Raw genomic sequence first — 15,008 nt, 5'->3', positions numbered from 1 at the left:
AAAGAAAGGTAGACTATAACTTAAATTAAGGTAAGTAATTAATATTACACTATAGTTAGTTTTAAGGTTTAGTTACGTTTAAGTTTAGTTGTATATATATATATATATATATATATATATATATATATATGAAGTGTAGAGCACATCCACTAAAATATATAATGCTGACCCACAGGAATGTATGCAAAACATAATAAGTGATTTTGATAGTCAAAAATAAAACAGACATGTTCCCTTGAACTATGAAAATAAGGAAAGCAAATTTAAAGCTAATGTTCTCAAAATGAAAAACAAATCGTCCGAATTTTGGACGGTACAATGGCCCGGGGTGTTTAAGGATTCAAAAATGCTCCCTCGCCCCGCTGACGATGTATGTTACTAATTTCTTAACGAAAAAAAGAAAAAATATATATATATCAAGACACACGGTAGTGTGTGTCATGTGGCCAAAGCAACCTGCAGGACACACTGTGTATTATTAACGGGAGTGATAGTTTATCGATTTTCCACTTTCTGTAGCTCGGACTGAGATTGTTTGTTTGTTTGTATGTTTTGAATTTCGCGCAAAGCTACACGAGGGCTATCTGCGCTAGCCGTCCCTAATATAGCAGTGTAAGACTAGAGGGAAGGCAGCTTGTCATCACCACCCACCGTCAACTCTTTGGCTACCCTCTTACCAACGAATAGTGGGATTGACCGTCACATTATAACGCCCCCACGGCTGAAAGGACGAGCATGTTTGGTGGGATGGGGATTCGAACCCACGACCCGCAGATTGCGAGTCGAGTGCCATAACCACCTGGCCATGCCGGGCCTGTCCGCCTATGAACAAATATTTATAAAGCAATAAACATTTCTGAAAAAAGATAATCCTAATGAATCAGACATCATTAGATTCAGTGTTAGACTTCAAAGTTAAGTAGCTAGTAAGTTCGGCTACTGATTTAGCATTGAAACATCGTCAAGCTGTAGGCTTAGCGAATTTGTGAAATAATTATATTTTTGTATAAAGTACGTAGCTAGTAAGTTCGGCTACTGATTTAGCACTGAAACATCGTCAAGCTGCAGGCTTAACAAATTTGTGAAATAATTTTATTCTTGTATAAAGTACGTAGCTAGTAAGTTCGGATACTGATTTAGCATTGAAATATCGTCAAGCTGTAGGCTTAGCAAATTTTTGAAATGATTTTATTTCTCCACAAATGTTCAGTTACATAGCTAACTAAGATTGAGGATATATTTGTTTGTTTGTTTGCTGTTAAACATAAAGATACACAATGGGTTGTATGGGCTCTACCCGTCGCAGGTATCGAAATCAGATTTTTAGTGTATTAATACATCGTTAGGCTTAAGGTAGGGTATTGCTGGATTATAGAAAAAGTAGAACTTCAATAAGTTTTGTTGAGTTGTAGTAACTACAACAAATACAACTGAATATTATAATTGTATTATATTATGAATATTATAATTATTTAAGTTACTCTTAAAATAGACTGAATATACTAAAAATTGAATAAATATGTGTTCATTCTAATATCTTTTGTTTTGCAGCTTCCTACATTTAAGAACAAACAGTTTTACTAACTAGATTCATGCTTTATGTATAACTTATATTGTACCTGTTCACCTATTTTAGACAGCTGATTTTTTTTTTTTTCAGACAGAGTTTTGGAATCGTCTGAGAAAATACCAAGTTATAAATATATCTGTTTCTGATTGAATAAAGACTGAATTGTCATGAGCTTAGGACAATAACCTCCATGGAACTAAGAACAGTTTGTTTGTAATTAAGCTACACAATGGACTATCTATGCTCTGCCCACCGTGGGTATCGAAACCCGGATTCTAGCGTTGTAAGTCCGCAGACATACCGCTGTGCCACTGGGGGCGACTAAGAACAGAAGTAGTCTCACACACAGTTGTATAAAATAATCTAACGTACAATGAGATTATAAGTTATACCAGTAAAGCGCTTGAAATGAATGTTTAAAACTTCACGTACGAACTTTTATCAAGATCTTACAAAAGATGAATTTGAAGAAGACATCACTACCAAGCCTTTTTTTTTGTTGTTGTTTGTCTTTTCCCTCCTAAGTTTTCTTCTTTTCACTGTTCTTCTCCTTTAGAACGTCGTTTCAGTTCAAATTTTCTTTTCTTTTTCTTAAGTGAAACCTGGAGAGTTTAATTGACGCATATAACGGATCTAGACTCGATAGCAAAAACTTTTTAAACTTCTTGTAAGTTTGTTTTAGATGTTCCTTTAAAGCTTTACAAGGGCTAATATTTTCCTCTAATTTTAAACTGACTACAGAAAGGGCAGCTGGTCAACAGAACTTAGTGCCAGATCTTGGGCTACTTTTGTTTGACCGAATAGTGAAATTTAATCTTCACTTTTATAGCTTAACCACAACCCCAACGTGTGGAGCACGTTTTTTTGTAAAACCTGGACACAAAACACAATGAACCGAGCCCTCACATTTACATTCCCGTCATACTAACCATGATAACCATTAGACGAGGCCCAACCCGTCTTGATTCCCGTGTTTAATGAAGGTATTCTTAACAGTGTAACTTCAGATTTATCTGTTGAGTAAACATGGGTAGTCTAGATGAAACAACAATGAAAACTTGGCTGAATACCTTTTTTTTATCGTTATGAGGTCCTTGTGTCAGAGGCTCTTAAAATTAAGGCCGCGGAGTTTTAGTGGATGGTCCGTGGAACAACTATGTGATTGAAATCATTTTGTTATCCATCTCTGTACGTAGTTTAAAACACCACTCGCATTGACAACACTTCAGCAGTATGTATTGTTTTGACTTTCTTTTAATTAAAAAAAAAGATCAGTCTCTTGGCATAAGCTTTTAAAGATATCACAAGTTATTTGAATAACTACGGAATAAATAAAACCTTTACTAAGTGGATAGGATACACCAGTGCTAATGGTAAAATACCAAAGTTTTACCAAATGTTCATAACTCCTATAAGATAATTTTTAATTAAGCTTAAACTGCACATGCTATAATAATTGTATATTTTAAACATAGTAAAAATGTTTACGAGTGCTCAATGTGTGTTCACTGTGTCTAAAATATTTCAACTGGTGAACTTCAGGGGGGGGGGGAGAATAAGTTTGGGAACCCCTGACTTAAGTGACTAATAAAAAACTACAAAACTAGAAAGGATGGGATATTCTAAAATAACAATAATGGTGAATCAACCTTTTATATACAGTAAAATAAGTTAAATCTTTTTCTACGAGTAGATTATGAAATAATAATTCATACTCGCAATTTTGTCCAGTTCAATAACTAACACAAACATTAATCATTTAGAGGGGAAAACATATTATGAAACATAAAATGTCTCATTTAATTTCGATTTGAAAAATAATGAACCTATGTTGTTGAAATATCATACTTAGGTACAGATTCCTTTTCGATTTCTTGTGTTTTATGATCAGTTGTGTATTGAAAGACGGTCGTGGTGTTCTTATAACGAGAGAGAATCTGTTAAGAAGGCAGGTATTGAGTGATCTGTCAAAGTAGTGGTCAACTATAACTACTCAGACTGTTAGGAAAGCATACATTAAGTGCACGATCTGTCTAAGTACTGGCCGATTATGGCTGCTCAGAATGTTAAGATAGCAGATATTGAGTGATCTGTCTAAGGAATGGTCTATTATGACTACTCGGAGGTTAAGATATCAAGTATCGTGTAATCTGTCTAAGGAATGGTCGATTATGATTACTCAGAGGTTAAGATATCAAGTATCGTGTAATCTGTCTAAGGAATGGTCGATTATGACTACTCGGAGGTTAAGATAGCTGATATTGAGTGATCTGTCTAAGGAATGGTCGATTATGACTACTCGGAGGTTAAGATATCAAGTATCGTGTAATCTGTCTAAGGAATGGTCGATTATGACTACTCGGAGGTTAAGATAGCTGATATTGAGTGATCTGTCTAAGGAATGGTCGATTATGACTACTCGGAAGCTAAGATAACAGGTATTGAATGATCTGTCTAAGGAATGGTCGATTATGACTACTCAGAGATTAAGATATCAGGTATTGAATGATCTGTTTAAGGAATGGTCGATTATGACTACTCGGAGGCTAAGATAACAGGTATTGAATGATCTGTCTAAGGAATGGTCGATTATGACTACTCAGAGATTAAGATATCAGGTATTGAATGATCTATCTAAGGAATGGTCGATTATGACTACTCGGAAGCTAAGATAACAGGTATTGAATGATCTGTCTAAGGAATGGTCGATTATGACTACTCAGAGATTAAGATATCAGGTATTGAATGATCTGTTTAAGGAATGGTCGATTATGACTACTCAGAGGCTAAGATATCAGGTATTGAATGATCTGTCTAAGGAATGGTCGATTATGACTACTCAGAGATTAAGATATCAGGTATTGAATGATCTATCTAAGGAATGGTCGATTATGACTACTCGGAGGTTAAGATATCAAGTATCGTGTAATCTGTCAAAGGAATGGTCGATTATGACTGATCAGAGTTGAGCAGTTTAAAAATAATAGGTAGATTAAACTATAAATATCAACGTGGTCGTGACCGCCTATGTATATGGCATAAAGTTTAAACAATTTTATTGTGGTAAAAGCTTTAATCACAAAATAAACCTTTTCTATTTTATTTAATCGCATAACTATCCCTTAATATACCCATATATCCCTTTTTTTAAGAGGCATGTATATTATTTCTCTACTAATTACCCAGGCCTGCGATAGTTTTATTGTCTTCAATTGTTTACATGTTCTACAGTAATCCCTGTACGCTGAATCCGTAAATGATATCCATCTCCCTCCATCACGTACAGATTTTTCACAAAACGTCATAACACAATACATAAAAAAAGACCACAACACGTAGTTTTGAGACTAAAAGACGCAGATTTCACACACACAAAACATCAGGATGAATGAGGATGTATATTCGTTTGACATCAGTGTTCTTCCCTTTTCTTCGGTTTGTTTCTATTTTTGTTAATAAACATTATAATAAAAATGTTCCTTGTGGTAAATGAAATAATAATTAGATCTAAGTAAAAGTTTTTATCTTCTTCCAGATTTGTAAAAAATCCTTACGTGATAGAAAAAGTTCATATTATTTTCTAAATCTACGTAGCTGAATTATGGAAAATCCATTACTAAAACCAAAACAACTTTTATAAAGTTTAAATTCGCAGGCCTGTGTTATTAAACGTGCTGTATATTCTTTTAGATAGAATATCCACAAAACTTTCAGATAAAAGTGTTGGCTAAAATTTTTATTATAAAGAATAATAATTTTTGAGATGTGCAGCTTTGATTGAAATTACTGTTCATGTCAATTGATATTCCTAATTAAATGAACATTTATTTATGACATTGTTGCGGAAAAATTATTCGCAAAATTTAGTTACCCAGGATATTTTATAAGTTTGTTGTCATAACAATAAGTTCTAAAAAAATGTTACATAATATACTGTCACAGGACACTTGTTCTTAAGGGTTAAGTTATCAGTTTGATTGTGTTATAAACTGTAAAAGATACTTTACTCATATTTTTTGCACATAAGAATGTTATTCATAAGTGTTAAAAAAGCTCGTGTGTTTTACGTTGTCAAATAAACGTTATTTATAACAGCTAAAGTTTTAATGTTTTAATAGAACGTTATTATATACATATACAAGAGTGTTAAATTTCCTGAAACGGCTAACACAGAAACAAACACATTTCTGAGTCAATGGAACAGGAAATGAGCTGTTCCTGGTAAGCGAAACTGACTTTCATTACTCGTGTTACAAAAAATATTTCATGGTTTTGAAGTTACATTTTTTAAATAATTTCCCTAATATGTAGCATCATTTCCTGTATTAAAGCTGCATTAATTTCGTGTAACCGAAATTCGATTTCCTTGGCTTTACAGACCTTAATTTCGTGATGATTAAAAGAACCCCCAACATACACGACAAATTACTTTTAGTCCAATTATAGTCATTACCAAATACATGCAGTATTTTCGATTACCTAATTTTTAATAATTAAAATAGCGTACGTTTTTAACACAGACTTTTATAACTTTACATAAATGTACGTGCTTAGTCAGTCCAGGAGAAAGACCATGCATTTTGATTATCTTTACAATATTATTACAAACATCACGTTCTCAACTGTGCAGAGATTGGAGAAAACCTGCAGTGATATAAGTGTAGAATGTAATATGCCTGGCGGGTGGGCTTATCACAGGTTACCCGTTTTATGTGATGACTATTGTAGAACAAAGTGTAGGTGGTGTACGAACTGAGCTTGTTTTCTGTTAAATGTGCTAACTATTGTAGAACAAAGTGTAGGTGCTGTACAAACTGAGCTTGTTTTCTGTTAAATGTGCTAATTTTGTAGAACAAAGTGTAGTTGATGGACAACCTGAGCTTGTTTTCTGTTAAATGTACTAACTGTTGTAGAACAAAGTGTAGCTTGTGTACGAACTGAGCTTGTTTTTTATTAAATGTACTAACTGTTGTAGAACAAAGTGTAGTTGATGGACAACCTGAGCTTGTTTTCTGTTAAACGTGCTAACTGTCGTAGAACAAAGTGTAGTTGATGGATGACCTGAGCTTGCTCTTTGTTAAATGTACTAACTGTTGTACAACAAAGTGTAGTTGATGGGCGACCTGAGCTTGTTTTTGTTAAACGTGCTAACTGTCGTAGAACAAAGTGTAGTTGATGGACGACCTGAGCTTGTTTCTGTTAAACGTGCTAACTGTAGTAGAACAAAGTGTAGTTGACGGACGACCTGAGCTTGTTTTTTGTTAAATGTGCTAACTGTCGTAGAACAAAGTGTAGCTGGTGGACGACCTGAGCTTGTTTACTGTTAAATGTGCTAACTGTTGTACAATAAAGTGTAGTTGATGGACGAACTAAGCTTGTTTTTGTTAAATGTGCTAACTGTCGTAGAACAAAGTGTAGTTGATGGATGACCTGAGCTTGCTCTTTGTTAAATGTACTAACTGTTGTACAACAAAGTGTAGTTGATAGGCGACCTGAGCTTGTTTACTGTTAAATGTGCTAAGTGTTGTAGAACAAAGTGTAGTTGATGGATGACCTGAGCTTGCTCTTTGTTAAATGCACTAATTGTTGTACAACAAAGTGGAGTTGATAGGCGACCTGAGCTTGTTTACTGTTAAATGTGCTAAGTATTGTACAATAAAGTGTAACCGGTAGACGACCTGAACTTGTTTTTTGTTAAGCGTGCTAACTGTCGTAGAACAAAGTGTAGTTGATGGACGACCGGAGCTTGTATTTTGTTAAACGTGCTAACTGTCGTAAAAAAGAAAATAGCTGGTGGATGACCTGAGCTTGTTTACTGTTAAATGTGCTAACTGTTGTACAATAAAATGTAACCGGTAGACGATCTGAAATTATTTTATGTTGAATATATTTGGTGTTGTAGAATAAATGTTTACTGGTGGTTTGTCCAGAGATAGACAATGTGCTTGGTGATCCTCTGTTATATGTGCTGGTTAATACAAAATCAGGGTATGTAATTAATAGGTTAAGTTTGTTGTTAAATACAAATCACGTTTTACTGGATATAAATCTTGGATACACAATGAAAGGGGTTTGACTATGTAAAACTTAATTGCTTATTTATAATGTCCAAAGTATTTACAAGTTCATTATATTCGGAATGATTAGTTGTATCCTCCCATGATATTCCTGTAAAATATATGCGGTCTCTTATATTCGGTAGAACAGTCAGGAATGTAGCTTATGTAGAAAGTGACTGGATATTTTTTTCCTGCATAGCGAAGATTTGAAAAATTAGTTATCATAACTGGAGGATTTTCTTGTTACAACTGCTTGAGTTACAAAGGCAGAAATAAGACAGTCAAATTATTTTTAAACATTGCTGTGGATGAGCCATCATGTGCCAACTACAATGGTGTTGTTAGAATATAGAAAATGATATCTTTTCATTTGTAGCGAGCGTGCACTCTTTTTCACTGCGTACCAAGAACTAAAAGCGAGAAACATAACGATATTGAGCCCGTTCCCGTAGCAACCTATTTAGTTCATCCAATGTTCACTCAGTAATGTAGGAGCTAGTAGGATCTAATGTAAAAGGGGCTACAGAGGTGTTAGTTGATTAGTCCGTTACACGTGGATGGCCAGTCTTCTACGAATTCTTTCAGGTTGGTTAGCAGAGTGTAAACCTGATTCACGAACGACGTATTTAACCAGGTTGGGCTTTAACCACCATGCTACACTTAGACCTGATTGAAAGCTTTGAAGTTAGACAGCCAGCTCCATCCACCAGGTTATGTCTCACAGGGTAAGAGTTTAAAAAAAAATTAAACTGTTGTGATAGAAATGTAGGTTTTACTATACAAAAATGTTCTTCTAAGCTCAACTTTGTAAAAAGGAAATCTCTTTGAGTTTGTAACATTTATCTACAGGACAACTAATAAAGTCTCATGAACTTAAAAAGTTTGATTCATAACTTTTTCCACTGATATTTTTAAGGAGCACATAACAGATTTGAAAAAAAATCTTAAAAAGTTTATAATATTAAGATTGCACTGTAGTTAAAATTATCGAGTAAAATTTGAATTAAAAGCATGTAAACGTTTATTCAAAAGCATGTAAACGTTTTATTTGTGTCAGGATTTTCGCGCAAAGTTACATCAAGACTTTCTGCGCAATCCGTTTCTAATTTTTAACTGACAGACTAGAAGGAATTCAGATAGTTGATAGCACCCACCGCCGACTCTTGAACTACTTTTGTTTTATGACAGAATAGTGGGATTCATCACTTTTTTTTTATAAAGCACCTACGGCTTCACAGTGCGGAGTGCGTTTTTGCGGTAATGTGCCACGAACCATGAGCTCTCGGATTCACAGTTCGAACACGCAACCATTAGGTCACGCTTGGCTCCCAGGAAAATTATAAATCAAAATAATTTAAATCACTTGTATTTCTTAACCGTTCTTTCTGTTTATTTAAAAGAGACAAAAAAATGTTTGTTTTTTTAAGAAGAAGATTTGAGTCAAGTTTAAGTAAAAAAACACCAAGTATAATATCAGTTATGGTTATTTAAGCTCATTGATAAAGCGCTAGCATAACGCTGACATTTCTTGATTTTTAGATGTAGATCTTTGTTCTTAGATCGAAAATCAATCGTTTTCTGATAATTTATCTGTTGAATATGGCCACTTAGTGGCACAGCGGTATGTCGGTGGACTTCCAACGCTAGAAACCGGGTGTCGATGCCCGTGGTGGGCAGAGCACAAATAGCCCATTGTGTAGATTTGTGCTTAACTACAAACAAACAAACTGTTGCAAATGTGTTACATCTTGTGGACAGTATAGTTTGTTTATTTGAAAGGAAAGCCACTTTGAGTTTGAACTATCTGCTGTGTTCGCCTCGCGGAATTGACCTCTGGCCTGGATTTTAGCTATTTCACAGGGAAGGGGGGAGACATTCAGTATAGAAATTAGCACGAAATAAATATTCGCTTTGGAAGTGTTAGTTGGTAATTTTTAATTCTGAAGCTGTTGTTTTGTTAATGCAAAGCTACAAAATGGCCATCTGCATTCTGTCCATCGCTGAGAATCAAACTTCGGATTTTAGTCCGTAAAGTTACCGCTGACCCACCGGAAGACTTTTATCTGAAACGTGTGAAGTTGCAAAGGCATCCTTGTAAATTTAGTGTATATGACTTAGTAGACTTTAAAATAGTTTCAATAAAAACGTGTGAAGTTGCAAAGGCATCCTTTTAAATGCAGTGTATATGACTTAGTAGACTTTAAAATAGCTTCAATAGAAACGTGTAAAGTTGCAAAGGCATTCTTGTAAATTTAGTATATATGACTTAGTAGACTTTAAAATAGTTTCGATAGCTATGCTTTAAAAAGTCCTGTAATGTGTCAGAAGGTTAACAGAATCGTTAGAATGTATCAAAAGGTAGAAATTTGCAAATTGGTCAGGGCATAACATAATGGTTAGCGTGTCGGGCTGAGGATCAGCAGTCCCAAGGATCAGGCCCGCAATATATCGGGTAACACACTCCGCACTTTCAGGTATAGGGAAGTTATAACTGGAATTGGTTAAGGGTATTCATGTAAGCTACAAGTACTGTTGACCGGTTGTCCTGCCTCCAATCAGTAGTTCTAAATTATGGACAGCTTTGGCTGAACCATTGTGTCTCTTTCCTGGCTGTTTAGCCGATATGTTACATAAGGTGTTGTTCGGGTTGAAAAAACAGATGGTCTTGAACAAGTGGGATTTTGTTTTTCATCTCCTAAAGAAAACTGAAATCTAGTGACAACAATATTAGATAATAAACAAATTTAGGTTTGGAATTTATCTTAAAATTTTTATACTGTAATTATTTTTCATCTACACTTAAGGAAGATTGTTTGTTTGGTTGGATATTTCAGAGCAAAGCCACGTTGGCCTTTCTGCTGTGTCCTCGGCGGGGAATCGAACCCCGGATCAAAGGGTTGTAAGTCAGTAAACTTACCGCTCTCCCACCGGGGGAATGTTAAGAAAGAAAAATCTGTTGAAGTAAAATGGCAAAACAGTCACACACGCACGAGCACACACACACACACATATATATATATATATGGTGAAACCAAAGAACACGCTGAGCTAGAAACGTGCTTTGGTATCACCAGAGTTTTATTATTTTACCGTGGTTTGGTTGAAAATGAGAATCAAATAAAGAATAAAAATTGCTGTAATGTATTACTTCAGTCTTTCAGGGGTTAGTATTCGGAATCTCCCCTCGTATCCATGACAACCAGCACAACACGGAATTTCGCGTGTATCTTTTCTTATTAATTTACTGTAATACGGTAAAACCTAAGTTAAAGCAATTTTGTACGGTACTGATAGTAAAAGCCAATTAGTTTAGCAGAATGTCCTGCAAATGTATAAAACTAGTTTATGAGCACAACAAGATCACGCATTGTTTAAAAATGTTTTGTTAGTACCAGTAAGACCTACATAACCATCATCATAGAAATTTTAATTTCATTTTAATAACATTTGAAAGATTCTATCTGTCTATTTAATGTTTTATGTTACAAAGTTAAAATCATTTAGCATTATTGCTTTAATTAATAAATTAATAACGGATGCAACTTAATAAGCCCTTCAATTGTTCAGCGATAAGCTTGAGGGCATATAATGCTAAAATTTAGGTTTGATCTCTGCGGTGAGCACAGCGCGGATAGCCAGCCTATTTGCAGTTTTGCTATAATAACTGAACGCTTAAGGCATATCTAAGTTTGGCCCGGCATGGCCAGGTGGTCAGGGAGCTCGACTCGCAGTCTGCGGGTTCGAATCCCTGTCACACCAAATATGCTCACCCTATCAGCCGTGGAGGCGTTATAATCTGACGGTCAATCCCACTATTCGTTGGTAAAAGAGTAGCCCAAGAGTTGGCGGTGGGTGGTGATGACTAGCTGCCTTCCCTCTAGTCTTACACTGCTAAATTAGGGACGGCTAGCGCAGATAGCCCTTGTGAAGCTTTGCGCAAAATTCATAACAAACAAACAATATCTAAGTTAGTTTGTCATCAGGACATAGAACAAGAGACATATAAATAATAAAAACAACCCAGTTAATAACATTAAATGCATAAACAAAAATACTGACAAATCAACCAATAATATGGAATACATAAACAAAAATACTGACAAATCAACCAATAATATGGAATACATAAACAAAAATACTGACAAATCAACCAATAATATGGAATACATAAACAACAAATACAACTCAGCCAACAACTTGAGCAACATAAACAACAACAACTCAACCAGTAACTTGACAGACGTTCCATTAGGATGGGACCATTTGTGAAAAAATTAAAGTGAGAAAAGTTTAATGCTTCCTTTTTAATTTCTTTGTTTTGATCATTCCAATATGTTATATGTTCAATGATGAACAGCTTCTAATGGAAAAAACACACGTGAAGATGTGGTTAAACTGATACAGGTTTCACTTTTTACTAGTCTACTCATAATAATCTGAGCAATTGACACATTCCATTTCACAAATCACGTTGTAAGTATTATTATTATTAATATTTTTATTTTGATTGGGAAAGTACTAAACTTCAATTCAGAGGAATAATTGAAACTTCATTGAAGTTATAATCTGTGTATGAATGAACCCTCAAGTTCTTTTATAAGTCACATGAAACCCCAAAGATTTGGTTACTGTACAACGAAAAAAGTTATTTCAGAGGCAAGGAGTAGGTAATTATTATCTTGAGAATATAAAAACAATTTTTGTTAATGTTCTAGCATGTTCCTCTATGTTTTTAGATGTTATAATCATTGTTCATCCTGTTCTATATTCTTTGACATAATTAAAGATCTTTAACAGGAGGTATACAGTTGGTCTTAACTCCAACTGGATTATCTTGCCTCTCTTTATTTGTTTTTTTTTTCCGTGTTGATTATTTTATTATTTTTCGAAGAATAAAGTCTACTCATACGCTATAAAAACTGCTTCTTGTTGTTGTTATTTCTTAGTACAAAGCTACACAAAACTGCGCTCCGTCTACCACGGGGTATCAAACTCCGGATTTTGTAAGTCCGTAAATCTACCATTCACCCATCGGACGACGAAACCGCTTCTCACATTACAATTTTCAAAGTTTATCATGCTAATCAGCAAATACTAAACTTAAACGAACATGAAAAAGAAATGTGCTTGAAATATTATATACGAAGACAATTTTGATATAATTATTGAAAAACATAACTCATAAATACCTTTGCTAAATTTCAAATATTAGTACTTAGTAAAAACAAGCTGCATTTATTCAGAAATAATTTGGTACAATAAAAATACAATATATATATATTTAAAACATAATCGTGAATTTTTTTTTATCATAGCAATAAAAAAGGAAATAGAGGTTTATAAGTTCCAATGAGTGAATCGTGTAGCAAGAGCTCTACTAAAGTGTATGTAACACATTTTAAATAGTATTCGGATCTGCGTTACTTTGTTTTTATTATATATTTTTTTATCAATTTTTTGCGTTGTTTGAAATAACTCAGTTCAAATATTTGTTGTTAGTTTTGTTGTTGTTGTTGTTAAATGTCATTTTTTGTGTTCAAAGAGATGGATACTAATGAAATTTCTCTTGTGTGAAACCATACATAAAACTCCAGTTATTTGAGGAAGTTTATGAAACTACAGTTGTTCGAGGAAATTTATGAAAATCCTGTTTTTTAAACCCAATTGTTTAAGCCTATTAAATACCAACGCAATATTTATGGTGTATATAAAACCTACACACCCACACAAAGGAAAGGAGTTTAATTCATGGTGTATTATTAATTCAATAAATCCGTATTATCACAAGATTGTTTCAGCAAAACCTGATATATTACTGATGAGCAGTTACATAAAGATAGTTTGGTTTACCTCACAGTTTCTGAGGCAATGATGCTTGGTGTAACAAAGTACGGTGTTACAGTATTGTTAGGTTACCGAACTAAGAGGACATCTTACTAAACTCTTGTATATTTCGGCAGCATGTAGAATGCCATGAAAGACTGGCAGATGGACAGTAAGAAGGTTCTTCATCGTACGTCCTCGCTGCTCCAGAACAAGTCCTTTACTGACGTCACCTTCATCGTAGGCCCGACGACGGCGTCCAAAAAATATGTTGGCCACAAGGTCCTTCTGGCTATGACGAGTCCCGTGTTCGAGTCTATGTTTTATGGAGACATGGCGGACAAAGCTAAAGTCATTCGAGTAGCAGATATTGCTCCAATCGGGTTTGAAAACCTGCTCAGGTGAAACAGCACATTTCATTGGCACATTAAGAAAACAACAACAACAACACATTTTTATGGTTTATCTATGTTTTATAGCTAAGTCAAGTGTTAACTCTCTCTCTAAAATTAGTATTAACTCAGCAGCACAGTGAGTAAATATATAAGCACATAATATATGTGAGGTACAGAAGAAAGATATATATCTGATAGAGAATAGCACGTTTATGATACTGAATAATGATAGCAGAAAGAAAATAACACGTACTCGATAAAGAATAACTGGCAGACTAAATATTATCTGACCAGTAATAAACGTATGAGGTAGTATTATCTGATAGAAAACATTTATATTGAAATGTATTTGATATAGAACAAACACTAATGTTGGTAAGTATATAATAAAAAAGGAAGATATTTTGTATTTCACGGAAAAAAAAATCTAGGAATTTATGTATCTAGTAGAAGAGAAATATAGAAAGATCCGAAAGAGAAGAAAATAAATCGACAAAATGTATTGGATAAGGAAGAAAAATAGAAGATCACGTGTTTGATAGAGAAGAAATATTTCTGATATAAATCGAGGTTACAGGATAAAATTCATCTTTATATTAAAAATTTTACAGGATGATATATGTATATATATATGATTATGAAAAAATATATACCATAATTTGTTTGTGACAAGGAAAATTCACGCACAGAACACATCTCTGTATGATATTTGATATCAAATGAAACAAAGAAGACAAGATGTACATACAAAAATGATATTTTTCTGATGGAAAAGGAACATTACAAAGAACAGTGTGTATCTGATAAACAGTAGTATGTACATGATAAACATAAACAATAAATAATACTAAATATGTATCTGATAAACAGTATATGTACATAATAAACATAAACAATAAAGAATACTAAATATGTATCTGATAAACAATAGTATGTACATGATAAACATAAACAATAAATAATACCAAATATGTATCTGATAAACAGTATATGTACATAATAAACATAAACAATAAAGAATACTAAATATGTATCTGATAAACAGTAGTATGTACATGATAAACATAAACAATAAAGAATACTAAATATGTATCTGATAAACAGTAGTATGTACATGATAAACATAAACAATACAGAATACTAAATATGTATCTGATAAAC

The 15,008-nt window shown here is 33.8% G+C and overlaps 1 protein-coding gene across 1 annotated transcript in view; it reads left to right on the top strand.

Annotated features, from left to right (window-relative positions):
- Window positions 1-13,602: 13,602 nt before the first annotated feature.
- Window positions 13,603-15,008, top strand: part of LOC106464682 (BTB/POZ domain-containing protein 6-like) — a 4,681-nt gene continuing 3,275 nt past the window's right edge. Inside the window, exon 1 of the mRNA XM_013924840.1 lies at window positions 13,603-13,853. Within this exon, the coding sequence (XP_013780294.1) occupies window positions 13,603-13,853 (251 nt within the window). The remainder of the gene's footprint in view (window positions 13,854-15,008) is intronic.

Source organism: Limulus polyphemus, unplaced genomic scaffold, assembly GCF_000517525.1.
Source record: "Limulus polyphemus unplaced genomic scaffold, Limulus_polyphemus-2.1.2 Scaffold1718, whole genome shotgun sequence".
Lineage (NCBI taxonomy): Eukaryota > Metazoa > Arthropoda > Merostomata > Xiphosura > Limulidae > Limulus > Limulus polyphemus.
The sequence above is the reverse complement of the archived record's forward strand: the minus strand, read 5'-3'. Positions and strand labels throughout refer to the sequence as shown.